Genomic DNA, 24,034 nt, shown 5'->3' with positions numbered 1-24,034 from the left:
CATATACACCTGCCTACATATACTGGGGACATATACACCTGCCTACATATACTGGGGACATATACACCTGCCTACATATACTGGGGACATATACCCCTGCCTACAAATACTGGGGACATATACCCCTGGCTACCTGGGCACATATACCCCTGCCTACATATACTGGGGACATATACCCCTGCCTACATATACTGGGGACATATACCCCTGGCTACCTGGGCACATATACCCCTGCCTAAATATACTGGGGACATATACACCTGCCTACATATACTGGGCACATATACCCCTGCCTACATATACTGGGCATATATACCCCTGGCTACATATACTGGGCACATATACCCCTGCCTACATATACTGGGCATATATACCCCTGGCAACATATACTGGGCATATATACCCCTGGCAACATATACTGGGCATATATACCCCTGGCTACATATACTGGGCATATATACCCCTGGTGACATATACTGGGCATATATACCCCTGGCTACATATACTGGGCATATATACCCCCGGCTACATATACTGGGCACATATACCCCTGGCTATATATACTGGGCACATATACCCCTGGCTATATATACTGGGCACATATACCCCTGGCTATATATACTGGGCACATATACCCCTGACTACATATACTGGGGACATATCCCACTGGCTACATATACTGGGCACATATACCCCTGGCTACATATACTGGGGACATATACACCTGCCTACATATACTGGGCACATATACCCCTGCCTACATATACTGGGCATATATACCCCTGGCTACATATACTGGGCACATATACCCCTGCCTACATATACTGGGCATATATACCCCTGGCAACATATACTGGGCATATATACCCCTGGCTACATATACTGGGCATATATACCCCTGGTGACATATACTGGGCATATATACCCCTGGCTACATATACTGGGCATATATACCCCCGGCTACATATACTGGGCACATATACCCCCGGCTACATATACTGGGCACATATACCCCTGGCTATATATACTGGGCACATATACCCCTGGCTATATATACTGGGCACATATACCCCTGGCTATATATACTGGGCACATATACCCCTGACTACATATACTGGGGACATATCCCACTGGCTACATATACTGGGCACATATACCCCTGGCTACATATACTAGGCAACTATACCTCTGGCTACATATACTGGGGACTACTATACTCATGGCTACTTATACTGGGGACACCTATAGACCTGGCTACCTGGGGGTACCTATTTTGGGGGAACTGCTGTCAGATTATCTGCATTTTTGTGGAACCGTTATGTATTTTGGGGAACAGCTGCCAAATTATGTGTATGTTAGGGGAACGGCTGCCAAATTACGTGTATTTTAGGGAACAGCTGCCAGATTGTGTATGTTTGGGGGACCACTACTGCCAGATTATATGTCCTTTGGGTGTTACGTGTATTTTGGGTGATCCGCTGCCAGGTTTCGCGTATTTTGGGGAACTGCTTCCAAATTATGTGTATGTTGGTGGAACTGCTGCTGCCACATTGTCTATTTTGGGGGAACCACTTCCATATTATCTGTATTTTGGAGGAACTTCTACCAGATTATGTGTCTTTTTGGTGAAATGTTGTCAGATTACATCTATTTTTGGGGGATACACTACGGCAGAGCTCAAACATCCTCGGCAGACCTTTTACATCACTGTTGATGTCATGTATATTTGGCCCCACCCATGACCACGCCCACGGGGGTGCTTGACCACGCCCATTTTGGCACGCCGCAGGAATTCTCCGAGTAAGTCCACTCACTTCTTTTCCCAGGACTAGACCCCTGACAGTATGCACCAGGGCTCGGGGCCCTTCCTTGCAGGCTTACTTTGATCACTGGTACTATCTCCTTGACATGGCTCATGCACTGACCTGGTTCTTCTCATTGACTGAGCAGAAAGCGCTGAGAAGTATCCTGATGACAGACAGGTGATTGTAGCGAGCTGTGACATGTAAACAGGTATCTCCTGCCTGTAAATCATAATAAACTCATAAATTCCAGTGACCTAGCGGATAGTGCTCAATTCTAACATGCAAAAATATAGAAAATATGAGATGAAAATATTTATACAGTGATGGCTATTCTAATATGCAATATAAGAATTAGCAGCACACAAAAAAATGAAAAAAAAATTTTTTTTTCAATACAACCTGTTAATGAACACAAAAATCGTAATTTCAATCCTAGCTACAAGTAAAAAGTTTGATAGTTCCACCCTCACCCTCTCAAGGATCCCATAACTAGTATTTATTTGCCCTCACAGACAGCTTTTAGCAGAAATCTCGTGTGACTGAGAGTGCCAAGTTTCTAACATCTGAAACAAAAAATATGTACAGTACATTATAGCAGTATGCATATTGGTGTAGCTCTGTCTATACGAACGATCTGCTGCATTGTCACCAAGGCATCACATGACCTTTGATTAGTCTATGGTCTTGCACAATAAGCTGGCTATTTATTGTAGGACAAATATGTGGACATTGCCATGTTGTTAGTGTCCTAAAACATGAAATGGTGACTAAGTGGCAAGAATTTTGCCGTACAGCACTAGAGTTCCATGTTCAAAGACAGTCCAAACATTGTCTGCAGTTTGTATGTTCTGTACATTTCTGCTGCATTATCCACCCACAACCCAAAAAACATTCTGGTGTTCACTTATCTGCTGACCAAAATGAGTGTGACTATAGTAGGAACAGTAGACTGTGACCCCCAACCTATGGACTGATAGTGGTGTGAACTAATCAATGTATGAGGTCTGATTGAAAGGTAATAAAATGGTCCTGGTTTTTCTTTTAGGGAAGGAGATATGGGAATGCTGTGTAGTAGGGATGATCAGAACAGGCGATTTCCGATATCGCGGTAATTCCGCGGTAACGAAATTCCGTCACCGTTACATTGCGGCGGATCCCTGCGGAATTCCACATTCCGGCGGAACCATTTCCACAATGTTAAAGGGAACGTAATGGATGTTTTCTTTTAAACAAATACCAGTTCCCTGGCAGTCCTGCTGATAAACTTTGGCTTTAGTGGTGGCTGAATCACAATCCTGATTACAATTTTTTTTGGGAGCAGCAGGAGTCGTCATAGGCCACGGGACCTAGAGGTGGTTCCACGGCAGTCATTACAATTTTTTTTGGGGAGCAGCAGGAGTTGTCGTAGGCCATGGGGCCTAGAGGTGGTTTCACGGCAGTCATCACAATTTTTTTTTTGGGAGCAGCAGGAGTTGTCGTAGGCCATGGGACCTAGAGGTGGTTCCACGGCAGTGATTACAGCAAAATTTTAATTTAGTCTGTCCAATCTTCATCGTGAATCAGTGAGAGGGGCCTTGTAATTATCACTGATCCATGACTCATTAATTTTTATGAACGTTAGTGTAACGACTGAAGAGGCAGCTGCGGCGAACAGCACCGCCGCCGCAGCTGCCTCCATTCCCCTGCCCGTCCCTTCGGCGTCTAGGACGCCGAGGTCGGGATGTTCGTTAGCCAATAGGGTCCCTGTCTCGCACGGGCGCGCGCACAGATGGGACCTTTATGCTAGGAGGAGGCTCGTCAGCTGACCGGCTGGTCAGCTGACCTCAGAGGAGACTCACGGCGCCCAGCAGTGGCTGAGTGCAGGGGGCGTGCCAGTGAGGTCTCCTCTGCTTCTTAAGCCTCCGGGCTTCAGTCTGGCGTGGTCTTCTGTCGTGAATACTTACGTGTTAGCGCTCAGACCTTAGACTAGATCCCAGGTGTTGAAACCAAGGACTTCACACCTAGACTAGGCGATTGGTATATTGTTATTGACTATCTGTATATGATTCTGGCTATACTCTGACCTTGCATTTGCTGTATTGCATTTGTTGCTGAACCTCTGCCTGTTTATCCGTTATCCTTTTGCCTCACGATTCTGTCCTGATACTTACCTCTCTGTTGCCGAACTTAGCCTGTCTGACCACTCTGCCCTCACCAGTGGGCCTAGCCTCTGGTGAGGGATTCTTAGTATAGAATCACCTGCTCCTCAGGTGATCACTAGCCTGCAGTACAGTTTTAATCACCTGTTCCTCAGGTGATCACTAGCCTGCAGTACAGTCTTAATCACCTGCTCATCAGGTAATCGTTAGTTGCAGTATTGTTTGTATCACCTGCTCCTCAGGTGTCCACTAGGCTGCAGTACGGTCTTAATCACCTGCTCCTCAGGTGATCACTAGGCTGCAGTACAGTCTGAATCACCTGCTCCTTGAGAGATTCTCTCTCTTCAGTATCAGTATCTCCACCTTGCTGGGGCTAGTACGCTATTATACAGTCAGTGTACTGATTGTACCTCACCAGCCCCTCTGGTGAGGTCTCGTCAAACTATTGAGTTACGGTTGCACTAATCACTACTCACACAGTCTGTATTAGCTATACTGGCATTATTGGTGATTCTGCAGATCACCTAATAATCTGGTATAGTGTCTGTATTATTGGTGATTCTGCAGATCACCATATAATCAGACGTTTGAGTTATAACACCCAACCGTTACAGTTAGTATGTCCACATTGTCTGTGGACAGACAGGTCCGTTGGTCGGTGATCACCCCACCTGCAGCACTAAATACTCGCTCAGAAAGAACACTGGCGGCGGGGCATGCAAGAACCTCCAGTGCATACTGAGCGAGTTCAGGCCAGGTATCCAGTTGTTTTGTCCAATACTCCATGGGGTCATCATTACTCTCCATATTGTCTGGAGCACTGGCCGACCGCAAGCAATCATTCACCATACGGGCCAGCCGCTGGTGGTGACTACTTTGCCCCCTGGTGGTGCTGCTGCTAGAAGGAGTATCTGGCATTGGCTGATAAAATTCCTTCAACATACGCAGCAGGTTCACAGACTGGCTATTGGTGGTGCTGCTGCTGGGAGTGGGACCACCAGACCTTTGCTAAGTATGATGAGGCTTGGTAGCTTGGGCCCGGGATACAGGTTCAGGAAACGCATCTTCTACCCAACAAAGAAGGGCATCCCAGATGTGGCTCATCCTGGCATCTGCTTGGGAGGGGGGTATGAACTGCCGCATTTTCCCCTTGCACCGGGGATCTAAGATGGTGGCCACCCACATGTCAAGCCTTGATTTTAAAGTTTTAATCCGGGGGTCCTTACAGAGGCACTGGAGTATATGCGCAGCCATAGGGAAGAGATGTCTGCCATTAATCAACTCTTCCTGGCTGTCACAGCTGTCGTCATGCTCCAGCTCCACATCAGAATCTTCTTCCCACCCCCGGACAATGGGCTCTTCTGCTTCCACAAGCTCTGCCTCTTTATCCAGGACTTGAGCGTGCTCACTCACTCCCCCACTTGACTGATCACTGTTCAGTAGGGCTTCCTCCCCCTGTCCGAGCACTTTTTCAAGAGCCTTGTCCAGCATGAAGACAATAGGAAGCACTTCTGATATGCTGCAGTGCTCCTCACTGACCAATTTTGTTGCCTACTCAAACGTCTCCAAGACTTTACACAACTGTCCAATCAGCTGCCACTGGTCCCCAGTAATGTAGTCCAGTGGCCCTGTTCTGGAGGAAGATGTCTGAGACAGGTATAGCCTGACCGCCATTCGCTGCTCCCACAACCTCTCCAGCATGTGTAAAGTGGAGTTCCACTGCGTCGGACAATCAGAAATAAGCCTGTGCTGCGGCAGGCTACGGCGGCGCTGCAGAAGTTTCAAGGCCGCGGTGGCGGTTGTGGAGTGACGGATGTGGGCTGACACTTTTCGTGCTGAGGCCACAGCGTCCTTCAACCCATCAAAAGTTTGTAGAAATTTCTGGACTACAAGGTTGAAGACATGGGCCAAGCAAGGTAAGTGAGTGTAGCCACCCTCCAAAATGGCGGCCAGCATGTTGGCACCATTATCAGACACCACTACACCTGTGTCCATTTTTCGGGGGAAAAGGCACTGCCGAATCTGATCCTGTAAGGCTGCAAGGATTACAGATCCGGTTTGCCTGTTCTCGTCCATGGATTCGAGTTTCAGCACTGCTTGGCATCGATGGTGCTGCAGACCAGTGTAGGAGTGGGACCACTTGCTGGGAGGCTCAGCAACGGCGGACTTGCCTTGGACAGAACTGGTAGTGGAGGGAAGTACAACAGGCCTCCTCTTTAACCCACGTGGCGGCACCACCAGCTGAGATGCCCCAGATCTTGCACCTTCCTCAGCAGCACCATGGAGGGTGACCCAATGGGCGGTAAAAGTTAGATACTTTCCCTGCCCATGCCTGCTGCTCCAGACATCCATAGTGAAGTGCACCTTGCCACCGACAGTGTGATCCATAAACTGACCGACACACTCCACAATGTGCTTGTGAAGGGTAGGGAAAGCATTCCTGACAAAATAATGGCGGCTGGGGATCCGCCATTGTGGAGCAACACTGTTCATCAGTCTGCGGAAGGGGGCACAGTCCACAAACTGGTAGGACAGCAGCTGTTGGCACAACAGCCTTGCCAGGAGCGCATTATTTTTCACAACAAAAGGATCACTTGCAGGGAACATCCGCTTCCTCTGCAACTTTTCTGCACAGAGGCCTGACACTGGAACACTGGTGATTCAGAGGAAACCAACAAGGGTGATGATGAGGTGCTTGCTGAGGTCTGGAGTCATCTTCCAGCCTGGAATGCAGAGGGGTTTGAACTAGAATGGGACTCAGCAAGTTGGATAGGGACAGGACGAGTAGAAAAAGAAGAGGAGGGGCCTGTTGCTGCTGCTTTTCCTCCACCCATCTTATTGTAATTCTTTACATATTCGAACTCCCGTCTGTGGTGGTTGCACAGATGGCTTATCAGCCCTGAAGTGCCGAACTCTGTGCCCGATTTGCCTCTGCTCACCGATTTGCGGCACACAGAACAGACCGCCCTGGATTCATCTTCTTCCAGAACAGTAAATAATTCCATGCAGGGGACGTGCGTGCACGTGGAGCAGTGGTGTCACCTGTTCTAACACATCGATGCTCAGCATTGGACTGGTGGGTACTGACAGACGGGAAAGCACTTGCAGGCTGCTGGCCAACTGTCTGCTCTGTTTCTCCATGCTGCTTACGCCTGCTAGTGCCTAACCCACCAGATGGCAACCACGGTGGATCAGCCACCTCATCATCCAAAACATCATCCAGTTCAACCAAATCACTAGAACCCATAGTTGACTATTCTGGGCCCTCCACCTGGCCACAAAACACCTCTGTAGTTGACTGGTGGTGATGCAGATTAGTGGTGACGCAAGCTCCCAGTTGTGATGGATTACTACTGGATGAAGAAGAAAACACAGAGGCCATTTCTGTCACCACAGAACCCATCACTTATTGGGACCTTGGTCCCATGGTCTCCTCCAATGCCTCATCCCAATTCTGCTGCACATCTCTCTCATCAACATAGGTGTGCTTTAATTCTGGAGGAGAGTACTGGGAGGAAGCAACCTCGTCAAGAGAAGCTGCTGCGGTCGGGTTCTGGTCATGAGGATATAATAATGTTATTGGTGCGCTTGTTATAGTTCAAAGGATGGCTGCACTGAGTATGTAGGATTAAACCACCTCCCACCGAAAAAACAGAAATCTAAAAATATCAACTCATGCGCCTCTGCAATAAAATGAAGTGCTCACATTTATTTGTAAAATCCAACATTTAAAAATTAAAATAAATAACAGCTTGCATACATACAATAGATGTTACTCTCAAATCCACTTCTCAAAAAGTGCCTTGCATAGAATCTAATCAGATCCCATCAATGATACATTGACATGTCTGAGCCTGCAATGGGTCCACCATATTCTTCAGCACTCTGTCATGATGAGTGGAAGCACCTCATAGGTGTCATCTTGGCAGATGGCAAGAGCACTGTCCAAGAGACAAAGGAACTTGCCTCTCCAAACATGCTTCCTATATGCTTGTCATAACATCCCATCAGTTTCATGATCGCTGCAGATATAGGGTTATGCAAACATGGTTTACAAACTAAATATATAATTACTATTTCTGGGATGGTCAGAAATTATTAATTATATTAAATTATATTAAAATTACAATACAATTATATAAAAATTTTATATACAATTATATTTTTTTAAAAAATCAAATTTTCCTGACAATTACACATACTAAATTTTGAATATATGAAACAATATACATTACAGGACAGGCAGACTGAACATTACATGCAGTTGCTGGCATACATGCACAATTCCTTTAATAAAACTGATCAGCCTCAACATTAATACCTGAAAACTAAATATTGATTATATTACAATGGCACCTGTCACAGCGTGGGATATATTACACAGCAACCCAACTGTCAATTCTTAAAGGTGATGTGTTGGAAGCAGAACAAATGGCATGTGCTTGTTAGGAATGGGATGTTCCTGGTACAGTATGTAGTGTTAGTACTGTACCTACTAAAAGTGGTCAGAAGAGAAACAACTGCTAAACTGGCAATAAATACATGGATACTCAAGATTCACTTGTGTGTGTAGAATAAAGGCTAAACCATCTAGTTATAGCCCATAGAAGAATTAATGTGGCACAATGTGCTGAAAACATAATCGTGGCCATTACAAAAATGTCTCAGAGCAGACAGTGAAATACAGCTTGCTGTATTCAGAGCTGTGATGCCACAGGCCTGTCTGAGTGCCCATCTGTTCACCACCAAAAGCACCTCCAATGGGCACACGAGCAGCAAGACTGGGCCATGCAGTAATGGAAGAAGGTGGTCTGGTCTGGTGAACCATAATGTCTTTTAGATCATGTGGATGTTACGTTGACAAGTACTACCTTTGTGAAGATCACATTTATGACAACAGTATTTACAGATGACAGAGGAACAAAAGGATGCGCTGCTAACATCTCGGTACCAGACACCAGACCTGTCTTTTCCAGTATAAAGGGAACCTACACAGTATTAGGAAGGTGGTTTGAATGTTTTGGCTGATCAGGCTATACACAAAACACACACACACTGGAATGACTTAATTACTGTTTAAGTGACCTACATGATTTTTCAAGTCAGCCCGAGATCCTGCAAGTAGTAGTACACGGCAGCTTTGGGAATGACCATTTTGGCAAGCTAAGTGGAGCGGTGTGTTACCTGCCTTATGGAGAGAATATTTACATGAAAACAAAAACATTGGTTAATACAGAAAACAAATATATAAAAAAAACATTTTGGCCTCAAAATAGCCCCAAAAATATATCAGTAGCGCAATACCTCTATTTCAGTGCTGGAGACTGATGTACACATCAGTCTAATCCACACACCAGTGGCATAGCTAAGGAGCTTTGGGCAACAGTGCAAGCTTTACATTGCACTCACACACATTTAGGGGCAGTCAGGGGTGTGCACGCGATTTAAATGTACTAAGCGCTGCAGTGCCCAACTCTGATTTGAACAAAAGCATTCAGCTAGGCCAAGGGCTTTTGCTCCTTCTATGAAGAAGAGGGAAGGAAGCTTACTCTGCCAAAAGCCTATGGTTACACAACAGTGATCATGCAATTGTTTTATCTCAGTTTACGATTTCAGGTGTCTCCATGCAGATTTTGGATCATTGCCCAATACAGCTGAAAACTCATTTAACTTTCAACAATTGTTAACCAATGCATTGTCAAGCATGTTTGAAGCCGAGACTGCATCAAGCATGGCCATGGGAAAGCAGAACTGATCAGAAATCCAATCACTGGACCGTGGTAAACACTGGGTTAGAGCTCTGCTGATGCCAGCAGTTGGTAACTAGTGGCCCAAAGATCTGAGAGGGCCATAGACAAGGAATGGCCACAACTAAATCCAGGGCTGTAAAGGGACTTTATGAAAGGACTGGCATGCAATTTCTTCCATGCTGCACAATAGATCTCATATAGACTTCATCAGAAATCTATTAAGCATTGACTGAGCTACTCACATTGTACTGCTTAATGTAGTGCTGCACTAACCATCAAGCCCCTGCAGCTTCTCTCCCAAATACTCCCATGGAGATTTCCCAACATGTTTGATACACACGCCTGACTTAACCACCCTGGCGTTCTGATTAAATCGCCAGGGTGGCTGCGGGAGGGTTTTTTTTAAATTAAAAAAAAACTATTTCATGCAGCCAACTGAAAGTTGGCTGCATGAAAGCCCACTAGAGGGCGCTCCGGAGGCGTTCTTCCGATCGCCTCCGGCGCCCAGAATAAACAAGGAAGGCCGCAATGAGCAGCCTTCCGTGTTTGGCTTCTCCTGTCGCCATGGCGACGAGCGGAGTGACGTCATGGACGTCAGCCGACGTCCTGACGTCTGCCGCCTCCGATCCAGCCCTTAGCGCTGGCCGGAACTTTTTGTTCCGGCTACGCTGGGCTCGGGCGGCTGTGGGGACCCTCTTTTGCCGCTGCACGCGGCGGATCGCCGCGCTGCAGCGGCGATCAGGCAGCACACGCGGCTGGCAAAGTGCCGGCTGCGTGTGCTGCTTTTTATTTCATTAAAATCGGCCCAGCAGGGCCTGAGCGGCAGCCTCTGGCGGTGTTGGACGAGCTGAGCTCGTCCAGACCGCTCAGCAGGTTAAAGGGACACTTAAGTCAAACAAAAAAAAATGAGTTTTACTCACCTCGGGCTTCCAATAGCCCCCTGTAGCTGTCTGGCGCCCTCGCCGTCTCCCTCCGATCCTCCTGGCCCCGCCGGCAGCCACTTCCTGTTTCGGTGACAGGAGCTGACAGGCTGGGGGCGCAGGTGATTCTTCGCGTTCCCAGACACATTAGCACCCTCTATGCTGCTATATGGTATATGATATATGCTATAGCAGCATAGATGGCGCTATTGTGGCCAGGAACGCAAAGAATCACTCGCGTCCCCAGCCTGTCAGCTCCTGTCACCAAAACAGGAAGTGGCTGCCGGCGGGGCCAGGAGGATCGGAGGGAGACGGCGAGGGCACCAGACAGCTGCAGGGGGCTATTGGAAGCCCCAGGTGAGTAAAACTCATTTTTTTTTGTTTGACTTAAGTGTCCCTTTAAGTCAGCTAAGCTGGCCGATAACGACCGCCTCAGCCGATGATCAGGCATGTACGGCAGCCCCCAACCCGGCGAGCAATCCACCCAGCGCTGTCACCCAAGGGGATCAGGCGTTGATCCCTGACAGGCGACATCAGTCAAAGGTGTGTATGCACCTTAACAGTATTAACACAGAAGGTACAAGGGTGGGGGAGGTCATTGTAACATTGATTTACAATTAGGGAAATAAGAGCAACATAAAGTTGAGAGGCAAGCATAACTTTGGAGACGCATTTATTTAATGTATCATGGAATGAATTTATAGTATAGTAGTATTAGTGTTGGGCGAACAGTGTTCGCCACTGTTCGGGTTCTGCAGAACATCACCCTGTTCGGGTGATGTTCGAGTTCGGCCGAACACCTGACGGTGCTCGGCCAAACCGTTCGGCCACATGGCCGAACTAAGAGCGCATGGCCGAACGTTCCCCGAACGTTCGGCTAGCGCTGTGATTGGCCGAACGGGTCACGTGGTTCGGACCCGAACGCGCTCTGATTGGCCGAACGGTCACGTGGTTCGGGTAAATAAATACCCGAACCACGTCATATCTCCGCCATTTGTCTGTGGGTTTAGCTTTGGGTAGGCAGGCAGGGTAGTTCGCGCTCCAGCCACGCTAGCCAGGGTCCCCCCTGTCATTGTGTCACTGCTGGGAACAGTAGTACACCGCTTGCTCAGCCACACTATATAGCATTCTGTTTACTGCCACTCTGTGTACCTCGCTCAGCCACACTATATAGCATTCTGTTTACTGCCACTCTGTGTCTGCTGGGAATAGTAGTACACCGCTTGCTCAGCCACACTATATAGCATTCTGTTTACTGCCACTCTGTGTACCTCGCTCAGCCACACTATATAGCATTCTGTTTACTGCCACTCTGTGTCTGCTGGGAATAGTGGTACACCGCTCGCTCAGCCACACTATATAGCATTCTGTTCACTGTTCTGTGTCTGTTTGGAATAGTGGTACACCGCTCGCTCAGCCACACTATATAGCATTCTGTTTACTGTTCTGTGTCTGCTGGGAATAGTGGTACACCGCTCGCTCAGCCACACTATATAGCATTCTGTTTACTGTTCTGTGTCTGCTGGGAATAGTGGTACACCGCTCGCTCAGCCACACTATATAGCATTCTGTTTACTGTTCTGTGTCTGCTGGGAACAGTAGTACACCGCTCGCTCAGCCAGAGTATATAGCATTGTGTTTACTGCCACTCTGTGTACACCGCTCAGCCAGACTATATACCATTGTTTACTGACACTCTGTGTACACCGCTCAGCCAGACTATATACCATTGTTTACTGACACTCTGTGTACACCGCTCAGCCAGACTATATACCATTGTTTACTGCCACTCTGATTCTGCTGGGAACAGTAGTACACCGCTCGCTCAGCCAGACTATATAGCATTGTGTTTACTGCCACTCTGTGTACACCGCTCAGCCAGACTATTTACCATTGTTTACTGACACTCTGTGTACACCGCTCAGCCAGACTATATACCATTGTTTACTGAAACTCTGTGTACACCGCTCAGCCAGACTATATACCATTGTTTACTGCCACTCTGATTCTGCTGGGAACAGTAGTACACCGCTCGCTCAGCCAGACTATATACCATTGTTTACTGACACTATATAGCAGACTATATAGCATTGTGTGTACACCGCTCAGCCAGACTATATACCATTGTTTACTGACACTCTGTGTACACCGCTCAGCCAGACTATATACCATTGTTTACTGCCACTCTGATTCTGCTGGGAACAGTAGTACACCGCTCGCTCAGCCAGACTATATACCATTGTTTACTGACACTCTGTGTACACCGCTCAGCCAGACTATATACCATTGTTTACTGCCACTCTGATTCTGCTGGGAACAGTAGTAGACCGCTCGCTCAGCCAGACTATATACCATTGTTTACTGCCACTCTGATTCTGCTGGGAACAGTAGTACACCGCTCGCTCAGCCAGACTATATACCATTGTTTACTGACACTCTGTGTACACCGCTCAGCCAGACTATATACCATTGTTTACTGCCACTCTGATTCTGCTGGGAACAGTAGTACACCGCTCGCTCAGCCAGACTATATAGCATTGTGTTTACTGCCACTCTGTGTACACCGCTCAGCCACACTATATAGCATTGCGTACTCTGCCAGTCAGTGTGTATATTGCTGGGATCAGTAATACTCCACTCACCGTCAACCACTATATGAGCTCAACATGAGTTCCCCAGAGACCTCCGCTGTGAGCAGCACTCCCAACAACAGCAACAGCCAACGCCCCACGCAAGCTATAACATCCACCCCAGCAGCCAGTGGTCAGCAGCAGCCCTCCCCGGAGGAGAACGTTGTGTCCATCAGTCCGTCGCCAGAGCGATTAATGAGGGCTGCCATTGAGGAGATGATGGGGCCTGATGTGGAGGAGGAGGTCTGGCTCAGGCCAGCATCCCAAGTTAATGTTGAGGACGATGAGGGGTCTGTGTCTGGGGATGTTGGGGTGGCAGAGGTGGTGGGTGGGTCAGACTCAGGAGAAGAGTTGTATGATGAGGATGATGATCAGGACCATCTGTATGTGCCTCAGAGTCCGACCCCGGAAAACATGTTGTATCGTGTGTTTAGGTACTAAAATCTGCGTTCCCTCCCAGTAGTGTTGGGCGAACAGTGTTTGCCACTGTTTAGGTTCTGCAGAACATCACCCTGTTCGGGGTGACTATATAGCAGACTATATAGCATTGTGTTTAATGCCACTCTGTGTACACGGCTCAGCCACACTATATAGCATTGTGTTTACTTCCACTCTGTGTCTGCTGGGAACAGTAGTACACCGCTCACCCGCCACTGTATAGCATTGTGCTCTGTGTCACTGCTGACAATAGTGGTACACCGCTCACCCACCACTGTATAGCATTTCTGTACTGCCACTGTACTGCTGCCAGTCAGCGTGTACTTTAAGGATAAGTGAAATGAGGAAGAAATCCGGTGAAAGAGGGAGGGGCAAGGGAAGAGGTGTTTCCCCTGACGGTTCACGTACAGGCCACAGGGGAGCACCCAAGAAAACCCACTCAATACTGCCCATGTTGTCCAGGACAACAACCCTCACAGATCCAAAAGAACAGGACCAGATAATTACTTGGATGACCTCTCAAGCGTCCAGCAGTGGGTTAAGCAGCACCAGCACATCACGCACGAGGTCCGAGTCCTCAGCCAGTTAAAGTCTGGGCTTTCTTTGAAGACTGCACTGAGGATGTTACCATGGCGATTTGCAAGGTGTGCAAGACCCGCCTGAGCAGGGGGAAAAGTATTAACAACCTCTCCACCACCAGCATGAGCCGCCACATTCTATCCAAACATCCCACTCTGTGGGCAAACGCGGCAGGACAGGGTACCACCAGCAACACTGCCTCCCTTGGGTTCACCAGACTCACCACCAGACCCGCCTCAGCAGCAGCAGTAGCCCAGCCATTGCGTGGTTCACAACATTCACAAACATCAGACGATGCTGACACTGTCACTTTCCGGACTAGTGCTCTTGAGGTCTCCCAGTGTTCATCAAACACAACAACCAACAGCCCTTCGGTGTGCAGCGCTACGGTTGAGTTGTCTGTCTCTGAGATGTTTGAGCACAAGAGGAAATTGCCAGCAAATGACCCCCGGGCCGTGGCAGTAACAGCCAGCCAGCATAGCCAAGCTTCTGGCCTGCGAAATGCTGCCATATCGAGTGGTGGAGACAAACAGCTTCAAGGGCATGATGTCAGTGGCCATCCCACGTTACGTGGTTCCCAGCCGCTACCACTTTGCGCGCTCTGCAGTGCCTGAGTTGCATGAGCACGTGGTCAGCTAAATAACCCGAAGCTTGAAGAATGCCGTTGCCTGCAAGGTTCACCTCACCACTGACACCTGGACGAGTGCGTTCGGCCAGGGTCGATACATCTCCCTTACCGCGCACTGGGTGAACCTTGTGGAGCCTGGCAGCGATTCCTCACCTGCTACGGCGCGGGTGTTGCCCACGCCGCAAACAGCTGGATAACAACAGCAGCACCTACCTCTCTGACTCCTTCTCCTCCAACGCATCTCAAAGCTGTACCTCATCCGGAAATGCTAACCCAGCACCAGCAGCAGTAGGATCGTGGAAGCAGTGCAGCACAGCTGTTGGCATGCGTCAGCAAGCGTTGCTGAAGCTGATCTGCCTTGGGGATAAGCAGCACACAGGGGAGGAAATTTGGAGGGGAATAAAGGAACAGACGGATTTGTGGCTGGCACCGCTGGACCTGAAACCGGGCATGAAGCTAGACACCTGGCACGAACTGGCAATGTACGCAATAGAGGTGCTGGCTTGCCCGGCAGCCAGCGTTATGTCGGAACGCTGTTTCAGTGCTGCCGGAGGCATCATCACAGATCGGCGTATCCGCCTCTCCACAGAAAATGCAGACCGTCTGACTCAAATTAAAATGAATCAATCCTGGATTGGAAACGACTACGCAACACTCCTGGACCCCAACCAAGTAACATGACCGATGAACATCTGGGATGGTTTAGCGTTTCCGGTCCCTGTTTATTGAACCTCTCATCTGTATTACATTTATGACTGCATGGCGGCAAAAAGCATTGCTGCTATATCCGCACGCTTTTTGTCCTCATGCAAGGCCTGGGTTGTTGTGTCTCACAAAGCGTGGCCTTCTCCTCCTGCGCCTCCTCCTGTTCCATCACGTGTGCTGCTGCTGCTGCTGCTGCTGGGTTACCGTTGCCGGTCCCTGTTTATGGAACCTCTTATCTTTATTACATTTATGACTACATGGCGGTACAAAGCATGCTATCCGCACGCTTTTTGTCCTCATGCAAGGCCTGGGTTGTTGTGTCTCACAAAGCGTGGCCTTCTCCTCCTGCGCCTCCTCCTGTTCCATCACGTGTGCTGCTGCTGCTGCTGCTGCTGCTGGGTTACCGTTGCCGGTCCCTGTTTATGGAACCTCTTATCTTTATTACATTTATGACTACATGGCGGTACAAAGCATGCTATCCGCACGCTTTTTGTCCTCATGCAAGGCCTGGGTTGTTGTGTCTCACAAAGCGTGGCCTTCTCCTCCTGCGCCTCCTCCTGTTCCATCACGTGTGCTGCTGCTGCTGCTGCTGCTGCTGGGTTACCGTTGCCGGTCCCTGTTTATGGAACCTCTTATCTTTATTACATTTATGACTACATGGCGGTACAAAGCATGCTATCCGCACGCTTTTTGTCCTCATGCAAGGCCTGGGTTGTTGTGTCTCACAAAGCGTGGCCTTCTCCTCCTGCGCCTCCTCCTGTTCCATCACGTGTGCTGCTGCTGCTGCTGCTGCTGCTGGGTTACCGTTGCCGGTCCCTGTTTATGGAACCTCTTATCTTTATTACATTTATGACTACATGGCGGTACAAAGCATGCTATCCGCACGCTTTTTGTCCTCATGCAAGGCCTGGGTTGTTGTGTCTCACAAAGCGTGGCCTTCTCCTCCTGCGCCTCCTCCTGTTCCATCACGTGTGCTGCTGCTGCTGCTGCTGCTGGGTTAGCGTTGCCGCGTGGTCCCTGTTTATTGAACCTCTTATCTTTATTACATTTATGACTACATGGCGGTACAAAGCATGCTATCCGCACGCTTTTTGTCCTCATGCAAGGCCTGGGTTGTTGTGTCTCACAAAGCGTGGCCTTCTCCTCCTGCGCCTCCTCCTGTTCCATCACGTGTGCTGCTGCTGCTGCTGCTGCTGGGTTAGCGTTGCCGCGTGGTCCCTGTTTATTGAACCTCTTATCTTTATTACATTTATGACTACATGGCGGTACAAAGCATGCTATCCGCACGCTTTTTGTCCTCATGCAAGGCCTGGGTTGTTGTGTCTCACAAAGCGTGGCCTTCTCCTCCTGCGCCTCCTCCTGTTCCATCACGTGTGCTGCTGCTGGGTTAGCGTTGCCGCGTGGTCCCTGTTTATTGAACCACTTATCTTTATTACATTTATGACTGCATGGTGGTACAAAGCATGCTATCCGCACGCTTCTTGTCCTCATGCAAGGCCTGGGTTGTTGTGTCTCAAAGCGTGGCCTTCTCCTCCTGCGCCACCCTCCTCCTGTTCCATCACGTGTGCTGCTGCTGGGTTAGCATTACCGGTCCCTTTTCCTGGAACCTCTTATATGTATTACATTTATGACTGCATGCCGACAAAAAGCATGTTACCTGTGCAAAGAAAACAGACATTTCCCGCATTTAAAAGACAGTTTTCCCTTTGAAACTTTAAAATCGATTTTCTCAAAAACTATAAGCTCTTTTTGCTAAATTTTTTTTCCTCTTGTACCCACTCCCAAGGTGCACATACCCTGTAAATTTGGGGTATGTAGCATGTAAGGAGGCTTTACAAACCACAAAAGTTCGGGTCCCCATTGACTTCCATTATGTTCGGAGTTCGGGTCGAACACCCGAACATCGCGGCCATGTTCGGCCTGTTCGGCCCGAACCCGAACATCTAGATGTTCGCCCAACACTAAGTAGTATATACAGTGTATGATATTCAGAACTTACCTGTAGCCCGTGAACTGACAAGCACCGTTTAGGATTTAATATGCAACACTCCCATCTCCATGCACACAGACCTATAAAACGTTACTTATGTATTTATACCATGTTCCAAATTTGTCTGCCTGCTATTTAAATTATATTCACTTATCTTTGGAAATTTACATATTGTAGGAAAGATGAGTCTGGGCTTTAATTTGCACTGTTTAGGTAGCCAAAGTGCCCCTTGTTTTGATAGCCAAACGGGGGGCACTCTGGCTACCAAAATGGGGCTCTTTGGCTACCTACAGGGGGGCTCTCTAGCTACCTTAAAGTGGAATGAAACCCAGCATTTCTTCTTTGTTCTAAAAAAAAATATGTACAGCATATTATATACAACCAGCAATTTTTTTTTACTACAACAGCATTCAAAGGGTTACACACAGGACTTGAAAGTTCAGTGCAGAGAAATCTGGACGCATCTGAAGTTTAGATAATGTTATCTTGTGCTTACTTAATTTTATGGAGTGAGGAATGTGAGACATTCTCTGACTGTGCAGAACGCTCCTGGACACAGACAGACAATCAGAAATCATTTCTGCCTTCAATAAAAGATGAATAAAACCAGTTATGAATAAAATGCAAAGTCAGCTCTCAAAGCAAAAAACTGTACTTTTGGGAACTTGTAATTTCTAAATGAATAATAATACTAATGCACAAATGCAAATATGATAACGGTATGGCATTAAAAAAAAGTAGGAAAACACTTTTTTATTGAATATTATGTCAGGGTTTTATACCACTTTAATGAGTGCTTCCCCAATTAGGGAGTTAAAGTGACCCCTTGTTTAAGTAGCCCGAGTGCCCACCAGGACCAGGAAATACATGCGGCATCTGTGGATCCTGTCAAGGACTAATCGTAACGCTTCCACTGTATGCTCTGCATGCCCCCCGCCGCTGTGCCCCGGGCAATGTCCTACCCTCCCGTAGAAAATGGCATGTTTCAACATACCATATATAGCATGATCATTTACAGCATGGCCTGAATATTATATACTCTGGCACGACTTGTGTGACAAGACTAAGAAACTCCTTTCTCTCACCTGCATTATGTGTGTGTCTGTATGCATGGGTATATATTTATAATATTTTACACATACATTTATACCAGCTGGTATAAATCTTCCAAGAGGCACAGGATGTTGAGGAATAGAAAATCTTCCCTGCGTCAGAGATGAATAACAGGAGACAACTGTACACTTGCACATTACGTGAGGTAACTGCTAACAAAACACACTAATCCCCTGACAAGGAAGAGGCTAGGAAAAAGTTACATTTTGTACAAATATGAGTAATCCAGTTAACAAATGCTGATGTCTGACACCATTCTCACCTTGTTCTTGGCAAGCACATTTGCTCCAGCTTTAACGAGCAGTTTAACAGATTGGCTGAATCCGTGCCAAGCGGCTTCATGCAGGGCAGTATTGCCATCCTGAAAAAGATATGACAGCAAATGAGTCACTCCAATTCAGCAATGCTTCTCTTCAGCTCTCTACATGATCCTTGTTTTTCCCATGGCTTCATGGCAAGCAGAAACGTCTGTGACAGATTCAGTACATATTATTGTACGATTTGCACAATTAACCAGCTGAATTCAGAATGATGCTAGCTTGACAGTTTTCCACGGGTTCTTTTTTTCGTCAGTAATAGAAACAAAAAGGGGCTTATAACCAGTAATTGGGCTCACTAAAGTCACCAGCTACAAGAACGGTAAGGTACATTGAAAGAAAATCTAAAGAAGGAAAGCACCTTCATATACTGCAAAACGGATGTTTTTTTTTTATTTATTTTTTTATTTTAGGTTGCATTCACAGTGGGATGTTGTGTTTTAATGCTATGTTAAAATAGCGACGTTCAACACGACTAACGGCGCACTGTGAACATCCCATAGGATTAGCACTGCAGTGCGGTAAGCTGCGTTATAAGACTCTATAACGCAGCTCTGCAACGTGGCACTGTGAATGCAACCTAAATCTAAAAAACGTTTAGCAACAATAAAAGTGGTGCAAGAAAAATGGCGCCATAGCAAAAAAAGAACAGTAGAGCTTTGCACAACAGGAATAAATATATATATTTATATATTATGGTCTTATTCAAGATCGGCCTACTGACATTTAAATCACTAAATAATCTGGGCCCTGGTTACATGAAAGAAATGTTACAGTTGTGTAGCAATCCCTGCAATCTCAGATCAGCAGGTTCTAATAATCTAGTCATACCCAGAGTCCACTTGGAAATTTTTGGTCCCAGAGCCTTCTGTCATGCTGCTCCTACGTTTTGCTCAGCAGATCAGGACAGCTCCATCCCTGGACATATTTAAATCCAGACTGAAAATCCACCCATTCAGTTTGGCATTTGCAGAAATATAACTTCTGTTGTGTGAATACTTCATCCTACTACTAACTACTGAATCTGAGAGAGCTTAAGCGCTTTGAGTCCTATGGGAGAAAACCACTATAGAAATGTTATTGTATTATTGTATTGTGAATATATATATATACAGAACTCAACCTAAATTTCTGAGCTCGTCAACAGATTTATACCTGCCCACCCCCTCCGGTCCTCCAGTGATCTCCGCCTGACCTCCCAATGCATCTCTCATTCCCGTGCACGCTTACAAGACTTCTCAAGAGCTGCGCCCACCCTATGGAACTCCCTTCCACTCCCCCTCAGACTTGCTCCTTCCTTCAACACCTTAAAGCAAGCCCTCAAAACACATTTCTTTAAATTGGCCTACCCCACATCTACCACACTAACTCTCTCAGTCAATCACCTTTCCCACAGTCCTACCTTATGTCCCCCCCCCCCTCCCTCTAGATTGTAAGCCTTAGCAGGGGCTCTCCCTCCCTTAGTGTGTCCTTCTTAATTTTTCTACCCCAGCAATAACACCCTTCTCATGGACTAATTCAGACTTGTTTTGCCGGGTCTCTGTAAAACGCATTTTATACCCCGATTGCATGTATAACCTTGTGCTATGTTGTACAACCGTTTGCTACCTCTCTGTCTGTCACTCCTTGTTGCAATGTATGTATCCCTATTTATTGTCCAGCGCTGCGTAATATGTTGGCGCTTTATAAATACAATTATTAATAATAATAATAATAATAAAGTAACAGTACTGTGCTCAACAAACCATGCCCTGTGTTAAACATCACAGATTTGTGTTTACTTTATTAACAGAAATCAATACAGCAAAAATGTATGCTAGCCACAATAACCTGAGAGGAGTGTGAGTGTGTGTGTGTGTGTGTGTGTGTGTGTGTGTGTCTCCCAGATGGGAGGTATGATTCCCACTTATGTAGATTAAGGTCCCTTTCAGCAGTGCATGTACTAGTAAAAAAGTCCTGAAATACAGGGAGTGCAGAATTATTAGGCAAATGAGTATTTTGACCACATCATCCTCTTTATGCATGTTGTCTTACTCCAAGCTGTATAGGCTCGAAAGCCTACTACCGATTAAGCATATTAGGTGATGTGCATCTCTGTAATGAGAAGGGGTGTGGTCTAATGACATCAACACCCTATATCAGGTGTGCAGAATTATTAGGCAACTTCCTTTCCTTTGGCAAAATGGGTCAAAAGAAGGACTTGACAGGCTCAGAAAAGTCAAAAATAGTGAGATATCTTGCAGAGGGATGCAGCACTCTTAAAATTGCAAAGCTTCTGAAGCGTGATCATCGAACAATCAAGCGTTTCATTCAAAATAGTCAACAGGGTCGCAAGAAGCGTGTGGAAAAACCAAGGCGCAAAATAACTGCCCATGAACTGAGAAAAGTCAAGCGTGCAGCTGCCAAGATGCCACTTGCCACCAGTTTGGCCATATTTCAGAGCTGCAACATCACTGGAGTGCCCAAAAGCACAAGGTGTGCAATACTCAGAGACATGGCCAAGGTAAGAAAGGCTGAAAGACAACCACCACTGAACAAGACACACAAGCTGAAACGTCTGGGCCACAAGATGAGACTGGGCCAAGAAATATCTCAAGACTGATTTTTCTAAGGTTTTATGGACTGATGAAATGAGAGTAAGTCTTGATGGGCCAGATGGATGGGCCCGTGGCTGGATTGGTAAATGGCAGAGAGCTTCAGTCTGACTCAGACGCCAGCAAGGTGGAGGTGGAGTACTGGTTTGGGCTGGTATCATCAAAGGTGAGCTTGTTGGGCCTTTTCGGGTTGAGGATGGAGTCAAGCTCAACTCCCAGTCCTACTGCCAGTTTCTGGAAGACACCTTCTTCAAGCAGTGATACAGGAAGAAGTCTGCATCCTTCAAGAAAAACATGATTTTCATGCAGGACAATGCTCCATCACATGCATCCAAGTACTCCACAGCGTGGCTGGCAAGAAAGGGTATAAAAGAAGAAAAACTAATGACATGGCCTCCTTGTTCACCTGATCTGAACCCCATTGAGAACCTGTGGTCCATCATAAAATGTGAGATTTACAAGGAGGGAAAACAGTGCACCTCTCTGAACAGTGTCTGGGAGGCTGTGGTTGCTGCTGCATGCAATGTTGATGGTGAACAGATCAAAACACTGACAGAATCAATGGATGGCAGGCTTTTGAGTGTCCTTGCAAAGAAAGGTGGCTATATTGGTCACTGATTTGTTTTTGTTTTGTTTTTGAATGTCAGAAATGTATATTTGTGAATGTTGAGATGTTATATTGGTTTCACTGGTAAAAATAAATAATTGAAATGGGTATATATTTGTTTTTGTTAAGTTGCCTAATAATTATGCACAGTAATAGTCACCTGCACATACATACAGATATCCACCTAAAATAGCTAAAACTAAAAACTACTTTCAAAAATATTCAGCTTTGATATTAATGAGTTTTTTTGGGTTCATTGAGAACATGGTTGTTGTTCAATAATACAATTATTCCTCAAAAATACAACTTGCCTAATAATTCTGCACTCCCTGTATTTGCGATTGCACAAGAACCCCCCCCCCCCCCCCCCCCCCTTCGTTTTCACAGGACCTGGATTTTGAGTGCAGAGAACAGAGCTGAGTGGGCTTTCCTGATCAAACCGCATACTCACCTGGGTTTTGCTTTTGCCAAATTGGTACAATAAAAAGGTGCAGGATCAGTTGGGAAATGTGAGGGAGGGAAACCTATATGAAAGTGCTGAACAATGTGATGAGGCCCATTCCCCACTTACGTGCTGCGGGCAACGCAGGGCGTAATAGCAATGCATGATACTTGTGTTGCTACACAATTTTCACTGATTGTGTTGCAATCACATTCATTGTAATGAATGGAAATTGCAATGCGTTTGATATTTTTTGTCTCCAACCATGCACTGCGGATCGCCAGGGCAAAACTATTGCCTTAACGAAAAATTAATGCATAGTAGGGTGACAGAAATTTACAGTGTGCTTTAAAAAAAAAGTGTCTCGTACAATGTGTACAAAGTTTTAGTTAATCAGACTACGTAAAAATGAATTGATCAAGAAATGTCTGTGTAATAGCTGCTTAATAATTTACAAATTAATAAACCGGTGTTACTGTTAATTGTAATACCTTATCTTGTCTGTTCAGTGCACATCCTTCTTGTATCAATGCTGCAAGTATGTCACTGTTCCCCACCACAGCAGCCCGATGCAGAGCTGTCTGGTGTCCCTACAAATAAATAATAATAATAATAATGATGATTTCACTCATGCAAACAGACACTAAACTCTATAAGAGCAAATAATATAAAACAGTGCAGTTTGCCCTCGTATGGGCACAACAGTTTTAACGATTTTCCATTGTTGTCCAAGACCTGTGTCATCACTGTTGCGATGTAAAGCTCTGAGAGTACTTCTACAGTGACCTGGGTTTGTCCAAAATCCACATGTGCAGTTCACTGCAAAGACGCTCCTCTCACAAAGGTGTAAATTAGTGTTGCCAACCTTTCACGTTATTTTTTACTGACAAATACCTAGAAATTTACTGACAAAGGTTTTTTTTTACTGACAAAATTTCCTGTGCTGCGCGTAGCGCAGGGCGCCAAAAAGTGGGCGTAGACATGCACCGGAATGCGGGCGTGGTCATGGGTGGGGCCAAATATACATGACTTTAGTAGTGCTGTAAAAGGTTTGCCGGGGAAGTTTGAGCTCTGCCATAGTGTCCCTCCCCCCCCCCCAAAAAAAAAATACATGTAATCTTACAGCATTTCACAAAAAAATCCAAAATACAAATAATATGGCAGTGGTTCCCCCAAAATAGATGTAATCTGGCAGCAGCGATTCCCCCAACATACACATACACATAATCTGGCAGCAGTTCCCCAAAATACACTTAATCTGACAGCAGTGGTTCCCCAAAAATAGGTAGCCAGGTCTATAGGTGTCCCCAGAATAGGTGGCCAGCGGTATAGATGTCCCCAGAACAGGTAGCCAGGGGTAGAGATGTCCCCAGAACAA

The 24,034-nt window shown here is 46.6% G+C and overlaps 1 protein-coding gene across 2 annotated transcripts in view; it reads right to left on the bottom strand.

The window, feature by feature from the left end:
* The window catches only part of ANKRD6 (ankyrin repeat domain 6), a 228,329-nt gene that overhangs the window by 37,634 nt on the left and 166,661 nt on the right, over positions 1-24,034 (bottom strand). For both annotated transcript variants that reach the window (XM_068231138.1, XM_068231139.1), the window contains exons 4-7: positions 23,148-23,246; positions 18,959-19,057; positions 9,033-9,131; positions 1,926-2,024 (exon numbers count right to left, since the gene is read on the bottom strand). In XM_068231138.1, coding sequence (XP_068087239.1) covers positions 1,926-2,024; positions 9,033-9,131; positions 18,959-19,057; positions 23,148-23,246 — 396 coding nt within the window. The remainder of the gene's footprint in view (positions 1-1,925; positions 2,025-9,032; positions 9,132-18,958; positions 19,058-23,147; positions 23,247-24,034) is intronic.

Source organism: Hyperolius riggenbachi, chromosome 4 (genome assembly GCF_040937935.1).
Source record: "Hyperolius riggenbachi isolate aHypRig1 chromosome 4, aHypRig1.pri, whole genome shotgun sequence".
NCBI lineage: Eukaryota > Metazoa > Chordata > Amphibia > Anura > Hyperoliidae > Hyperolius > Hyperolius riggenbachi.
This window is presented reverse-complemented; position numbering and strand designations above follow the sequence as displayed.